This window comes from Odocoileus virginianus, chromosome 2, assembly GCF_023699985.2.
Source record: "Odocoileus virginianus isolate 20LAN1187 ecotype Illinois chromosome 2, Ovbor_1.2, whole genome shotgun sequence".
NCBI classification, from domain to species: Eukaryota; Metazoa; Chordata; class Mammalia; order Artiodactyla; family Cervidae; genus Odocoileus; species Odocoileus virginianus.
This window is the reverse complement of record NC_069675.1, coordinates 47,321,589-47,337,565: the sequence shown is the minus strand read 5'-3', so window position 1 is coordinate 47,337,565 and position 15,977 is coordinate 47,321,589. Positions and strand designations below refer to the sequence as shown.

The 15,977-nt window shown below is 44.1% G+C and overlaps 1 protein-coding gene across 1 annotated transcript in view; it reads left to right on the top strand.

Annotated features, from left to right (window-relative positions):
- TCF7L1 (transcription factor 7 like 1) overlaps positions 1-15,977 on the top strand; it is a 187,284-nt gene that overhangs the window by 161,837 nt on the left and 9,470 nt on the right. Inside the window, exon 4 of the mRNA XM_070479718.1 lies at positions 660-743. Within this exon, the coding sequence (XP_070335819.1) occupies positions 660-743 (84 nt within the window). The remainder of the gene's footprint in view (positions 1-659; positions 744-15,977) is intronic.

Below are 15,977 nucleotides of genomic sequence, written 5' to 3'. Positions count from 1 at the left end.
TCTCTCCCAGACTCTTGCCCAAGACTACTAGGCTGGCATTGAGGAGATCACTTTTCATTTAAAGTGTGTGTGTGTGTGTGTTAGGGACGGTTTGGTTGGCATTTTTGCAGTGATGCATGGGAGAAGGCAGGATACTGGAAAATCTTTTCAAGATCAAGAAATACTACAGCGAAGTAAAGATCCACATCCTTGAATAAGGACAGATATTCCCCATGACCCTGGAGGTGTCAGGCAGATGGTTCATATTCCTTCATTCCCCAGACTGCTCTGGAGAGGCTGTTTCCTGGGGAGTGTTGTGTGTGATGCTGTGAGAGATGGAACTGAACAGGCAGGATCACCATCTTGGAGCCCTGGGTCCCTTGATGAGTCTTGCTTGTCTCACACCTAATGACTCTCACCAGTAGGGTCTTTGAATATTATACTTTGGTTAGTTGTGCTGTCATGCGTTTACCCCAAAATGATGGAGGGGCTGGTGTTGGCAGCGGTGTCGGTGTATGCTCTGCTCTGTTCCAATCTCTGGACGTTGACCCAGTCAGGAGCATGCAGGTCGAATGAAGCTTGATGTCTGCCCCCCCACCCCCCACCCCTGGCCGTGGCTCACTTGGAGCTCTTGCGAGACCCCCTCTCACCAGCCACATTGTTTTCTGTCCCCTATGTAGTACCTGCAGATGAAATGGCCGCTCCTCGATGTCCCCGCCAGCGCCACAGTCAAGGACGCCAGGTCACCATCGCCAGCACACTTGGTAAGTCTGTTTCTTCTTAAAGCGCAGAAGGGACACTGTCACTGAGCTTGTCCCATCTCACTGCCTCCACCTTCCCCAAGGTCTAGCAGCGCTGCCCCAAGTGTGTGAGCCAGACAGTCAGGAGTATTGCTTTTGTATGTCCCCAGCGCTACCACCTCGGCACACGCACGCACCACCCAGGATGTCATGTGATCAGAAATGCCAGCCCTGCCCCTGGCTGGTGACCCTGGTCCTCCTCCGCCTCCCCTCCACCGTGGCAGCCCAGTTCTCTCTCTCCCACTCGAGCTCAGTTCACAGCCCTCACTTCCTCTTCGGAGCTGCATAGCAACAGTTGAAGAGGCTGTTCTGTACCAGATGTTATAGGAAAGAATTAATTTAAAATATATGCAAACAAAAATCCCCAGGGGCAATCGAGGTCTTTCTATCAATGTCCGAGGCAACACGGTCACAAAGGAAGGTCTGGAGGGTCCTGGGAGGAGGCGCAATGGGATCGGTCTCCTCACCTCAGGGCTTGCGACAGACTGAAATTGGTAGGCTAGGAGATGCACCCAGCTAGGACCCTGTATCCCTCTTTCCTGGGCTTTCTTAGGAGTTTGGGGCAACCCACATGCCCCACAAGCTGACTAGTGTTGTTCAAGTGCAGTGAGTCTCAGAAACACAGAGCAGACAGGTAGAAGGGAGACCTGGGAATATATGATGCTTCTAAAACTTAACTCTGTAAAATTTCAATGGTTTTCCTCACTCGTGCTCCCCCTTCCACCATGCTGGGTTGTTTGCAAGCAAATCCCAGATGTAGAATTTCATCTCATTCATATTTCATCTCCTCTTATTTTAAGATCTCCTGACAGTCTTTTTTCATTAAAAGCTTAGAGTCCAGTGCAGGAGATGCAAGAGATGTGGGTTTGATCCCTGGGTCAGGAAGATCCCCTGGAGGAGGAAATGGCAACCCACTCCAATATTCTTGCCTGGGAAATCCCTTGATCAGAGGAATCTGGCAGGCTACAGTCCATGGGGTTTCAAAGAGTCAGACATGACTGAGCAACTGAGGACACAGCACACCCATGAATTATACATCAATAAAAAATAATATTTTTTAAAAAGCTTCAAAAAGAATTTAGAATTTAGTTGAGGAGAAGGAAGGTATCTCTAGAGAGATAAGTCATGACACGGTGAGCTTGTATGATTTCCAGTAATCGTGAGACCAACTTCCAGGGTCTGAGCCCTTGACCAACGTCCGGTGTAGTTCTCAGGTGACTGTCACAGCCATCCGGAGCAGGCTGCCCTGAGAGGTCCTATAGCCTGTCACCAAGATCTGAGCAGCCTAAAGAACACGCCCCACGGCGGGGGTGGGCAGGCCTGGAAGTTGCCTGTGACCCTCTAGATTCCAAGACAACTGTTGGTGGCCAGTGCGAGGTGCAAGTGCCCACTAGTGGTCAGTCGAGGAGTGGGCATCCCAACGACCCCCATCACCACCACAAAACTGGCTTGCCCCCTCCCAGCACAGCCATCTGTCTTTATTTATTTAAAAAAAAATTTTTTTTCCGATTTATTTGTCTGTGTTGGGTCTTCGTTGCTGCACAGGCTTTTCTCTAGTTGCAGTGAGCAGGGGCTACTCTTTAGCTGTGGTGTTCAGCTCATGGCGGTACCTTCTCTCGTTGCAGAGCACAGACTCTTAGAGCATTCGGGCTTCAGTAGTTGCAGCTCCTGAGCTCTAGAGCGTCGGCTCAGGAGTTGTGGCGCACAGACTTAGTTGCTCCGAGGCATGTGGAATCTTCCCGGACCTGGGAATGAACTGAAGTCTCCTGCACTGGCTGGTGGACTCTTGAGCACTGAGCCACCAGGGAAGCCCTCTTTAACTGTTTCAAATCCTTGCTCATGCCCCCACCCATCCTGTGCCACATCCCCATCCAGCATCCTTCACATCCTGTTGTTTGCATATCTTCAAAAATCTCCATCTGCATTTAGAGGAGGTGAATTATTTTTAAAACAAGCACATAGACTCTTTGAGTTTGCCATCCCTCCTGCTGCACAGAGTGATCCAGCTCTGAAAAATAAAACAAAAAGCCTGCCACGAGCACTCCTCTTCCTCCTATATTTCCCTTCTGATATTCACCACCCAGCTTCACACAAGAGCTAGACCTTCCACCGCCATCCCTGATCTGTTTGCCACCTAGTACCTAACAGCACTCATTTGCCTACCTTTTCTCAGTCCTCTGCTTCCTATAATTCTTTTGTTGGCCCCAGGAGACTGTATGGATTATTGTTGTTCAGTCACTACATCGTGTCCAACCCTTTTCAACCCCATGAACTGCAGTGCACCAGGCTTCTCTGTCCATCACTATCTCCCTGAGTTTGCTCAAATTCATGTCCATTGAAATCAGTGATGCCATCCAACCATCTCATCCCCTGTTACTCCCTTCTCCTCTTACCTTCAGTCTTTTCCAATATCAGGGTCTTTTCCAGTGAGTTGGCTCTTTGCATCAGGTGGCCAAATATAGAAGCTTCAGCTTCATCATCAGTCCTTCCAGTGAATATTCAGGATTGATTTCCCTTTAGGATTGACTGGTTTGATCTCGCAGTCCAGGGGACTCTGAAGAGTCTTCTCCAGCACCACAGTGTGAAAACGTCCGTTCTTCGGCACTCAGTCTTCTTTATGGTCCAACTCTCTCATCCATTCAGAGTATTGGAAAGACTATTGCTGTATTAATATACATTACCAAATTTTTTTGCCCTGTCTATGATTCCATTTTTTTTTTAGACACTTTTCCTCAAATAAATCAACTACTCATCCTTACTTATTATCTCAGTGTAAGTGACATAAAAATACATGAAATCCCTAAACTCTCCACAAGGTTCTCTACCCATAGCATCCACTGCCAGACAAACCTGCAGCCACTGGGAGACATCTCAGCACAGCTGGCGGAGCAGGGGCTCATGTTATGTCTGAAAGTGGAAAACCATGAATAGTGGATACATTACATTGTAGATAGAAAAATAGATACTTTTCTAGGAAGTTGTATATTATCACACTCTGTACTCTCATACAGAAAAGCAGAAAAACAGGCCTCAAACGCTTAAAGAGAACTTCATAGGAGAAAACCTGAACTTGATATTCTAGAAAGTGGAAGGAGACCACCATCTTCCATTTTCAAGTCAGAACTTCTCATTCTGTTATCTGAGATATACGTGTGTGTGAATGGGAGCCAAACCTGAAATGCCCAGGGAGGACGATGTGTCTTGGAGAGTGTGTAATAAAGTGGATTTGAATCCCAGCTCTGCCTCTTCCTACTTGCGAAGCTTCAGGAAATTACCTCATCTCTCTTTGCTTTGGTTTTCCTCGTCTATAAAATAGGTATTAGGAGAGGATTTGACCTCAGAGTTGTGTGAAAATGAGCCCGTGCATCGTAATGAGTTTAGAATTGTGCCTTGCACAAAATAAGCCTCAATAACTGCTAGCTTGCTACTATTACCACCACCACCACCTCTCAGTTCAGTTCAGTTACTCAGTCGTGACTGAACTGAGCCCCTTGTGACCCCCATGGACTGCAACACGCCACGCTTCCCTGTCCATCACCAACTCCTGGAGCTTGCTCAAACTCATATCCATTGAGTCGGTGATGCCATCCAACCATCTCATCCTCTGTCGTCCCCTTCTCTTCCTGCCTTCAACCTTTCCCAGCATCAGGGTCTTTTCCAATGAGTCAGTTCTTCACATCAGGTGGCCAAAATATTGGAGTTTCAGCTTCAGCATCCTTCCCATGAATATTCGGGACTGATTTCCTTTAGGATGGACTGGTTGGATCTCCTTGCTGTACAAGGGACTCTCCAGAGTTTTCTCCAACACCACAGTTCAAAAGCATCAATTCTTTGGTGCTCAGCTTTCTTTATACTCCAACTCTCACATCCATACATGACTACTTGAAAGACATAGCTTTGTCTAGACAGACCTTTGTTGGCAAAGTAATGTCTCTGCTTTTTAGTATATTGTCTAGGTTGCTCATAGCTTTTCTTCCAAGGAGCAAGCATCCAGTTTTTTTCATGGATGCAGTCACCATCTGTGGTGATTTTAGAGCCCCAGAAAATAAAGTCTGTCACTGTTTCCATTGTTTCCCCATCTATATTTGCCATGAAGTGATGAGACCAGATGTCATTATCTTTGTTTTTTTTAATGCTGGGTTTTAAGCCAGGTTTTTCACTCTCCTTTTTCACTTTCATCAAGAGGCTCTTCTGTTCCTCTTCACTTTCTGCCATAAGGGTGGTGTCATCTATGTATCTGAGGTTATTGATATTTCTCCCATCAATCTTTTTTTTTTTTTTCTTTTTTTTAATCAATCTTGATTCTAGCTTGTGCTTCATCCAGTCTGGCATTTTGCATGATGTACTCTGCATATAAGTTAAATAAGCAGGTGACAGCCTACAGCCTTGACGTACTCCTTTCCCAATTTGGAACCAGTCTGTTGTTGCATATCCAGTTCTAACTATTGCTTCTTGACCTGCATACAGATTTCTCAGGAGGCAGGTAAAATGAACTGGTATTCCCATCTCTTGAAGAATCTTCCACAGTTTGTTGTGATCTATACTGTCAAAGACTTTGGCGTAGTCAATAAAGCAGAAGTAGATGTTTTTCTGGTATTATCTTGCTTTTTCTATGATCCAACAAATGTTTGCAATTTGATCTCTGGTTCCTCTGCCTTTTCTAAATCCAGCTTGAACATCTGGAAGTTCACGGTTCACGTACTGTTGAAGCCTGGCTTGGAGAATTTTGAGCATTACTTTGCTAGTGTGTGAGAGACGTGCAATTGTGCAGTAGTTTGAACATTCTTTGGCATTGCCCTTCTTTGGGATTGCCGACCACCTCAAGCACTGCTATTAATAAGAGAGGGAAAGAACAATTAAAATACTGTTATGGGAAGCTGCTATGTAGAGCACAGGGAGCTCATCGCAGTGCTCTGTGAAGACCTAGCATGGTGAGATGGGAGGAGTGTTTGGGGAGATGGGTTATATAGTATACATATAGCTGATTCACTTTGTTGCCCAGCAGAAACTAACACAACATTATAAAGCAATTATACTTCAATTTAAAAAAATAATAATAAAATAGGGACTTCCCCTGTGGTTCAATGGCTAAGACTCCATGTTCCAAATGCAGGGGGCCCGGGTTCGATCCCTGGTTAGGGAACTGGATCCCACATGCCACAACGAAGCAGCTGAGACCTGACACAGCCAAATAAATAAGTAAAAATATTTTTTAAAAATAATAATAAAATCTGAAAGAAATTAAATAAAATATTGTTGGGATTTCCCTGGCAGTCCAGTGATTTAGAATCCGCCTTCCAATGCAAGGGATGCAGGTTTGATCCCTGGTCAGGGAACTAAAGATCCCATGTGCTACAGGATGACTAAGCTCACATGCCACGGTGAAGATTCCTCGTGCCTCAACTAAGACCCGATGCAGGCAAATAAATAAGTGAGAATTTTAAAAATTAAAAATAAAAATACAGTTTATTTAGCAGACTAGAAGGTGATGAATTTTGAAATTAGATGCCAGACCAGACACATTACACAGATAATAGAGATAATAAGCGTATATATAGAATTTAGCATCAGTGCTCCCAAGAATATGATTAAACTGGTCTGGGGTGGTGGCTAATATCATAGTTTATCATACGCAAGCCAGAAGATTCTCTGGAAGATTCCTAGTGGCAGCCAGAACTGAGAATCACTGCCCTCACTGCAAACCAGAGGCAAAAGGGAAGCAGGTTCTCAGCGGCAACCAGAATTGAGAATCACTGCCCTCACTGCAAACAGAGGCAAAAGGGAAGCAGAGACCAGAAAACATTCGGTCTGCTGTCAGTCAGGTTTTCTAGGCTGGAGGTGTCAGCAGGTAACCAGGTTACCGGAAGTAGTTGGAGGTTTGGACACTTTTTTTTTTTTTTTTTTTTAGAAAAATGAAAAGACTTGATTATGAAATTTCTTTTGGAATCATGAGCGAAATATTTTAAGATGAGTTTGGCCCTGGGGAAAGGGCAAGTGAAGGAAACAGCCTGCATACTTGGAGAGATGGAGTGAGTCATGTTGAAGCTGCCTGTCAGGGAAATGCATATAAACAAGCCGTAACGAGGCCAGGCTGGGGATGGAGTTGAGTGTTATTACCACTTGAATTTGTGTGCCTTCAAAACAAGCTCTAATAACTAAGTAGTAATGTCTGATTATTGCATGTGTACTGTTACCCTGACCCCTCACTGTGGCCTCACATACCCGGCCCCTTCTCAGGCCCTCCACTCTCTCCATGGAACATGGTACCCAACCACACAAGGCAGATAAATTGGCTTCCAGGGTATAACCAATTCAAGATAAAATTCACTCTGTTTTGTTCATATTTGTTTACACAGCAACTGTCATAATGCCTGGCAGAATAGGTTCTCAGGGCTCATTTATGAATGGTTGGAGAATCAGTGATCTGGGTACAGGTAGATGCCCGCCTCTGAACCCCTCTCTGCCCCTGGGTCCAGTTTCTCTTCGCATTCAGGAATTTTAAGTAAATCTTTTAAAAATTTTTTTTTTATTTTTTGGCCCTGCCAAAAAATTTTTCCATGAGGCATATGGAGTCTTAGTTCCCCAACCAGAGATAGAACCCACGGCCCCTGCCTTGAAACGCCACAGACGTCCCTAATTAAATTATTTTGAAACCAGAAAAGTAATGTATGTGTGTGTATAAAGGGGGCTTCCCAGGTGGTACTAGTGGTAAAGAATCTGTCTGCAATGCAGGAGACCTGAGTTCGACCCCTGGCCTTGGGAAAATGCCCTGGGGGAGGACACAGCAACCCACTGTAGTATTCTTGCCTGGAATAGTCCACAGACAGAGGAGTCAGACATGACTGAGCAAGTAACACACACAATGTATTTTGTGGATTATTATCTAATTCACAGTATTTATTCAAGTTTTTGTAAATGTCCCAGGAATGTCTGTTGAGATGTGTTTTTCTTGGTCCAGAGTTCAACCCAGGATCACAAATTACATCTCATTGTCATGTCTTTTAGTCTTTTTTAATGTCCCAGATAAGAATGCCTTCCTAAGTGATCAATGCAAAGAAACAGAGAAAAACAATAGAATGAGAAGACTAGAGATCTTTCAAGAAAATCAGAGATACCAAGGAAATATTTCATGCAAAGATGGGCACAATAAAGGACAGAAACAGTATGGACCTAACAGAAGCACAAGATATTAAGAAGAAGTGGCAAAAATACACAGAAGAACTCTACAAAAAAGATTGGTGATAGACAGGGAAGCCTGGCGTGCTACAGTCCATGGGGTCGCAACGAGTCAGACACTACTGAGCAACTGAACTGAATCTCCCAGAGTTTCTTAGCCTTTGTTTTTCCTGACCTTGACTCTTTGGAGAAGTACAGACTAGCTGTTTTGTGGAACATCCCTCCATCTGGCTGTATCTGAGATGTCCTCGTGGTTAGATTCCGGTTGTGGGTTTTGGCAAGAACACGACCACAATCAGGTGTCCCTCTCAGGGCCTCACTTCGGGAGGCAGGTCTGTGATGCCTATTTGTCCTAATGTCAGTGATGTTGGCTTGGATCATTTAATTAAGGTGATGTTTGACATGTGTTTTCTCTTTGAGGTTATTCTTTCCTTTTGTACTTAATAAGTCACTCTGTAGGCAGAGGCTTAGAAGCTGCATAAATGTCCTATTTCTTATTAAATTTGCACCCACGATTCATGGCATGCCTTGGTAATTATCTACCGCCATCATTCCTTTATTAGTTTCTGCCACTGAGATTTAGCTTGGTGGGGAAACCTTATTCATATCTCCTAGGCTTCCCTGGTGGCTCGGTAGTAAAGAATCGACCTGCCAATGCAGGAGATGTTGGTTCAGTCCCTGGCTCGGGAAGATCCCCTAGAGAAGAAAAGGACAAACCACTGCAGAATTCTTGTCTGGGAAATCCCATGAACAGAGGAGCCTGGCAGGTTATAGTCCATGGGGTCACAGAGTCAGATATGAGTTAGCAACTAAACAACAACTCATATTTCCCAGTTCGTAATTCTTAGTGTAGAGCAAAGTAGACACTGCGGCAAGTCACATCTGTACATTGATGACACAAAAGAAAAAGACAACTGAAAAACAGTCGACAAATAGTGTTCCTTAAGAGGAGACCACAACCAGTGAAAACAACAGGCAATAAGAGAAGAAAGCAAAGCGGGGCTGTAAAACGAAAGACTAGGGACTTCCCTGGCAGTCCAGTGGTTAAGACTCCTCAATTCCATTGCAAGGGGCTGGGTTCGATTCCTGGTTGGAGAACTAAGATGCTGCACAACACAGCCTAAAAATAAATAAATAAAAACTCAAGTGTATAGCTTGAAAGTGCTCACCTGAATTCTATAAAGTAAATGAAAATTCACATAAACTTAGACACATCCTGGCAACAATCAGAATTGTAAGGGTTTAATTTTTTTTTCCCCTTATAAGCATCTATGCAGGGCTTCCCTGGTGTCTCAGATGGTAAAGAATCTGCCTGAAATGCAGGAGAGCCGAGTTCGATCCCTGGGTTGGGAAGATCCCCTGGAGAAGGAAATGGTAACCCACTCCAGTGTTGTTGCCTGGAGAATTCCATGAGCAGAGACTGGAGGACGACAGTTGATGGGGTCACACAGAGTCAGACACGACTGAGCAACTAACACTTTCACTTTCATCTACGCAACAGGGGGAAAGGCCAGCATCAAAGGAAGAAAAATAAAGGTAAACACAGGATTCTTTTGTGCTGCCTTTAATGCCAGCAAGCCATAGATAAGTTTTGATAAGGAAAGTTTTTTAACCCAAGAATTTTGTGCCCAATCCAATTTACAAAGTCCTCAGAAATGTGCCATTGTTTCCAAGAAGGACCTGAAAAGTGAAGTCGCTCAGTCGTGTCCGACTCTTTGCGACCGCATGGACTGTAGGCCTACCAGGCTTCCCCGTCCATGGGATTCTCCAGGCAAGGGTACTGGAGTGGGTTGCCATTTCCTTCTCCAGGGGATCTTCCCAACCCAGGGATCGAACCCCAGTCTACCCGCATTGTGGGCAGACGCTTTACTGTCGAAGCCGTTAGGGAAGCCTGGAGCACATTCTAATTCCCCGAAGCATTTTCTCTATGCTGCTGCCCTCCAGAGATCCTGGATTTATGTTCACATCTTTCCCAGCCTGCAGCGCACTGCTTGCCGCCTACTTGAGAAGCTCAAAATGTATGTGTTCGTACATTAAGACAGACTTTCATCCTCTTGTTTTCTTCCCAGCGCCCCGTTCACTGTCTCCCGTGGAGTTGCTCAAACACACCTATCTTCCTGTCTACCTGGAAGCCACTACATTCCGGGTGCCTTCTGCCCAAACGCCCTTCCCTCCCCTGCCCACACATCTCACTTCCGTTGCCCTCATATATTCATTCAAGAGTCATTTTCTGAGGACTTCCCTGGTGGTCCAGTGGCTAAGACCCTTCACTCCCAATGTAGGGGGCCTGAGTTTGATCCTTGGTCAGATAACTAGATCACACATGCCGCAACCAAAGATCCCACGTGCCACATCTGAGACCCTGTGCTGTCAGATAAATAAAACTGAAACAGAAGTCATTTTCTCATCGAGGCTTTCCCTGGTTGGCCTGTGTAACTTATAACCTACATCTGCCTCACCTTTATTTTTATTTTTTTTTAAATACTTATTTTGGCTGTTCTGCATCTTAGTTGCAGCACACAGGATCTTCCATCTTCATTGCAGCATGCGACATCTTATTTATTTGTTTGGATTATTGTCTAGATAGACAGATTCTCTAATGCATTCACAAGACCTAGAACAGTGCCTGGCACGTAGTAGATACAGCATGAATACTTGTTGTGAGTCATGTTTTCTGCCAGGCCAGTTAGTTCAACAAGCAAACCATGCCGTCGGAGACCCAGGTTCTTTCCATTTCTTCTGTTGGCCTTCAGCCCTTTGGCTACCCAACTCAGTGCCTGCTGTGTAGACAGTCTTCACAGCCAATCACCCAATAAATCAATGTGTGAATTGCCAGGAAAATTCTGTATAGAAGACATACATGCAAATTTCCTTTCTTTAATAGGATACGATGACAGAATTAGCAAAGAACTTACATTTTTCCTTTTAAGCAGTATTTGTTAGAGAGTGGTAGGTATGTTTACTTAGAGTTTTCCCCCTCAATTTTCATTAGGTTCCTATTTGCCTTTGCTTCTATTATATGTTAATCCACCACTATGAGTGTACAGGTACTTTTTTTTTGGCTGTGCTGTGTGGCTTGTGGGATCCTATTCCCTGACCAGGGATTGAAACCATGCCCCCTGCAGTGGAAGCTGGGAGTCTTAACTACTGGACCACCAGGAAAATCCTGGACTGGTGCTTTAGGAACAAACCAACTTCCTTTTCCCCTGAAGTCTTGCATTTAAGCAGTCTCCTGAGAATAATTTTAAGAGAAGATTCCCTCAAGCAGTCAACAGACAATTGGTTGTGGATAGAGCATATTTCTTAAAAATATAAAATCAGTTACAGTTAGTGACCCAGCGCAACTCTGGGGATCTTTGCTGGGCAGCCTGTTGACTGGTCTATGTCTGCTTTGCGGGACATGGATATCACAATTAAGGCTCCCCTTTGCCTGACCTGAAAGCCTTATCTTTCTGATCTCTGAACTTCAGATCAGGAAGAAAAGGAGATAGTGAATGAAGCCTAGGAGGCAGGAGGCTTTGTAAAGGCCTCAAACCACTGGCTTCCCCAGTGGTTTAGTGGTAAAGAATCTGCTTGCAATGCAAGAGATGCAGGAGATGTGGGTTTGATCCCTGGATCAGGAAGATCCCCTGGAGAAGGAAATGGCAACCCACTCTGGTATTCTTCCTTGGAGAATGACATGGACAAAGGAGCCTGGTGGCCTACAGTCCATGGGGTCGCAAAGAGTCAGATACGGCTGAGCAACTGAACACGCCTGAATGCAAAGCAGTTACTGAATGAAACAGCTTTTGAAGAGGTGGCTGGTTCGTCTGTGGTGGAGCATTGGCTTTACTTAGAGCTTGGAATAAAGTCATGAACAGTAGAAGGGAGGATACATTGCTTCCTGGGGACCAGGAGTTCCCAGAACTTTGGCTTGGACCAACCCTGGAAAGGGGCTTTCCTGGTGGCTCAGCAGTAAAGAATCAGCCTGCCAGTGCAAGAGACACAGGGTCGATCCCTGGGTTGAGAAGATGCCCTGGAGAAGTAAAATGGCAACCCACTCCAGTATTCTTGCCCGGGAAATCCCATGGACAGAGGAGCCTGGCGGGCTACAGTCCATGGGGTCGCAAACAGCTGGACACGACTGAGTGACTGAACAACAACCACCCTATTAACAGGGAATAGACGAGGAATACCTGCGTTGGGAAAGGGTTGAGTCTGTGTGATGGGACGGAAGGATTTGAGCACAAGGTAGGCCTGAGATGCTTTGCTTTGGGTAAAACTAGACTTGGCTAGTTTCCTTGCCCAGGGAACACCTGTGTCCTGGCTTGTGCGTGCTCTCTGCAGTGTACAACAGGAACTGTCTGCTGGTTCTCCACATCCCTATCCTTGACCTGGCTTCGTGCTGCGAACATCATGTCCCTGGAGGACAGCAAAGGAGAAAAATCAGTGGGAAACTTTTCTTGGGATGAGAGCCTCCAAGGAGAGCTTTCCCTGAGTCAGCCCTAACGGAGTGATCTCTAAAAAAATAATTTTATATGTTTATTTATTTCTGGCTGTACTGGGATTTCACTGTGATGGGGCCTTTCTCTAGTTGCGGCAAGCAGAGGCTTCTTGGCTGCAGTGGCTTTTTTTGTTGCAAAGCTCGGGCTGCAGAAAGCAGGCTCAGTTGATTGTGGTGCTAGGGACATGTGGAATCTTCCTGGACCAGGGATCAAACCCATGTCTCCTGCATTGGCAGATGGACTCTTTACCACTGAACCACTAGGGGAGCCTAAGAGACTGAGTTTTGCTAATCATCTCCAGAGGTTGCATATTCCCAGCCTGATAAGGAAAAGTCTACCTTCCTTTTTCTTTCTGTGAACTCACCATCTTCCCGTCCATTTTCTGGACAATGATGCCACCTAATGGGGACCAGTAATAACTCACAGAGTGTTTTAAGTGAGGAGACTGCATTTTCCAATATAACTCATGTTTCCCTGCTTTGTGCTTAACTCGGACACCCATTCAGTGTTGTTTACCAGTTTCTGATGAAGACAGCTCATGGCCAGTCCTACTTTCATAATACCGTTAAGTATTTTAGGATGACTCTGTGTACCTATATTCAGTTATCACATAATACACGTTAAATATATTACAATCTTGTTTGTCAATTATATCTAAATAAAGCTGAAAATTTTAATTTAAAAAAGATGGCTATAAATGATGTAAATAACAGATGCACAAGAAGTCCAAGTGGATGGAGATATGTCAAAATGATAATAGGTACTGGGTTATGCTAGTGTGACTGTGGGCATGGTGGGGTTGTTGGGGTTTATTGTGTGTGTGATTGTGGCTTCTAAATGTTTTATAATATAGCCTGTATTTTTTTCCTTAGGAAATTTGCATTCATCATATGTATATTTTTAATACATAATAAAGTTGGAAAACACAAGAAAAACAAAATCATTTGTACTCCCACCCTCAAATATATTTACTGTTTACATTTTGGTATGCTTCTATTTTTCTTTTCTCTTTTTGGCCGTGATGTGCAGCTTGCAGGATCTTAGTTCCCCAACCAGGGATTGAACCCAGGCAATGGCAGTGAAGTGCCGAGTCCTAACCACTGGACCACCAGGAAATACCCACTAGTCTTTCTAATTTTTTTATCATAAAATTTACATGTTTTTAAAAAACTGTAATTTTAAAATTGCACATTCATTCTGTGTATTTCTTTTATCATTTACCATCACTGTTAGTAATAATTCTATTGGTTTTTATAATATAAAAATCTCCCTTTATTGACTTCCCTGGTGGTCCAGGGGCTAAGACCCTGTGCCGCCAATGCAGAGGGCCCCAGTTCGATCCCTGGTCAGGGAGCTAGTTCCCATGTGCCTCTAGTAAGAGTCCGAATGTCGCAACTGAAGATCATGCATGCCACAGCTAAGACCTGACACAGTCAAATAAATAAACATTTTTTAAGAACCTCCCAAAGCTAAATTATGCCTTGGGAAGGAAAAAAACACCTTTTAAAAAAGTTAATAATAAGTAAATAAAATTAAAATAGCCCTTCAGACAAAGCTGCTTCCATGAAACCTGAATGCATCATTGATTGCATCAGGATCCTGTTAATAGAAATCTGACCTTAAAATAATCTTTTAACATTCTTATTTGTGTTACGTGTTCTTGTACGTGGAGACCTCTTCAAAAGCCAGTAAGGGAACAGGTGAAAGAAGAAAATAATTTTAGAATATACCTGCAACTACATGCAACGCCAAAGGAGCCCACCAAGGGAAGCGATAGGAAGTTGTCCAAGAGGAGGTTCCGACAGCCCAGCCGTGTACCAGCGCCACCTAGTGGTTGTAGTTGCGAGCATCTGAAATCTCCGTCTCGGTTCTGCAGGTCTAGGAGCTGGGCCTCTGGGTTCCAAGCCTTGCCCCAGGACTCTGCCTCTCATCTCTGCTTAGACTACTGAAAACAGCAAGGCTACTGTCAGTGCACAAATATGTAGGAGATGTACATATCGTAGCTTGCATGATGAGCACCAAAGGGGCATCAACTAAAAGGCAAAAAGTGCTCGTGGAATCTACGAAATGAAACATTCAACTGGAAAGACAGAAGTTTGGAATTCTGGCCCCTGAGATGCCATCAAATTATCATCCTTTTTACAGATCTCTTTTTTAAAGACATCTCTCTTCCACTTGGAACTCATTTACCTTATTATCCAAAAAGATGAGTATATGTCCTTTCTCTGACAGATGTTTTGATTGGGCTGTTGGGTTGGCAGGTGATGCAAGAGGAGACACCCTGGTTTGTTAGCATGTAAAGGGCTAATATGAATCCAGTTTTGTAACTTACTACCTCTGTGACTCAGGCTACATCACTTCATCTTTCCATACTCTGTTTCCTTATTCCTCAAACCAAGATAATCATAGCTCCTTTAGTAGGTTATAATAAGGGTGCTAGCCATTTTTGTAATAAAAATCCTTACTGTTAAGTGAGATTAGGTTAAAACAATTAAAAATTCAGTTTACTAATTCCAGGGCACACAGGTTTCCCCCCCTTTTTAACATTTCTGAAATCATGATGTGTTGGTGACATGCCTGAGTTTTTACTTTCTTTTTTAAAAAATTCAGAGTTTATTTATTTACTTAGCTGCACCATGTCTCACTTTGGCACGCAGGATCTTTTAGTTGTGGTATGTAGGATCTAGTTTCCTGACCAGGGATCGAACCCAGGCCTCCTGCATTGGAACGTGGAGTCTTAACCACTGGACCACCAGGGATGTCCCTGTTTTTGCTTTCTTAACAGTTACATAAAATGTGCTCCTTACATCTGCTGATGTTTAAAATGAAATGTGATAATTAGATCACATTTTGATATGCTCCAGAGAGAACAGTTCTAAGTGCCCTTGGTAGTGTCTGTAAATGTAAACCTTGAACATGACAAGTGGTTATATGTGGCCTGGTGGTGACAGTTCTCTCACTGCTCTGTTCCCAGTCTCAGACTTGAGCCCATGAGCTACTATTTCTAAGAAGTTTATTTGGCAAGCATGTGTTGAGCCTTTCAAAATTCACTGAGATTACACAGAGCATGATTCATAATTCAGCAGTCTGTACCATTTAGCACACAGTGTACATGAAGTGAGTGATGGTGGGCTGTTTTGAAGAGGATATGTAGGAGGCTGGGTGTAATCCCTCTTCTAATCCTATTGTTTCTTTTTCTGCTGTATTTGTTGTTCAGTCATGAAGTCTTACCCAAGTCTTTGTGACCCCATGGACTGCAACACATCAGGTTTCCCTGTCCTTCACTATCTCCCTGAGTTTGCTCTAATCCACATACATTGAGTTGGTGATGCCTTCCAATCATCTCATCCTCTGTCGTCGCCTTCTCCTCCTGCCCTCAGTCTTTCCCAACATCAAGGTCTTTTCCAGCGAGTTGGCTCTTCATATCAAGTGGCCAAAGTACTGGAGCTTCAGTCCTTCCAATAAATATTCAGAACTCATTTAATTTAGGACTGACTGGTTTGATCTCTTTGCAGTCCAAGGGACTCTCAAGAGTCCT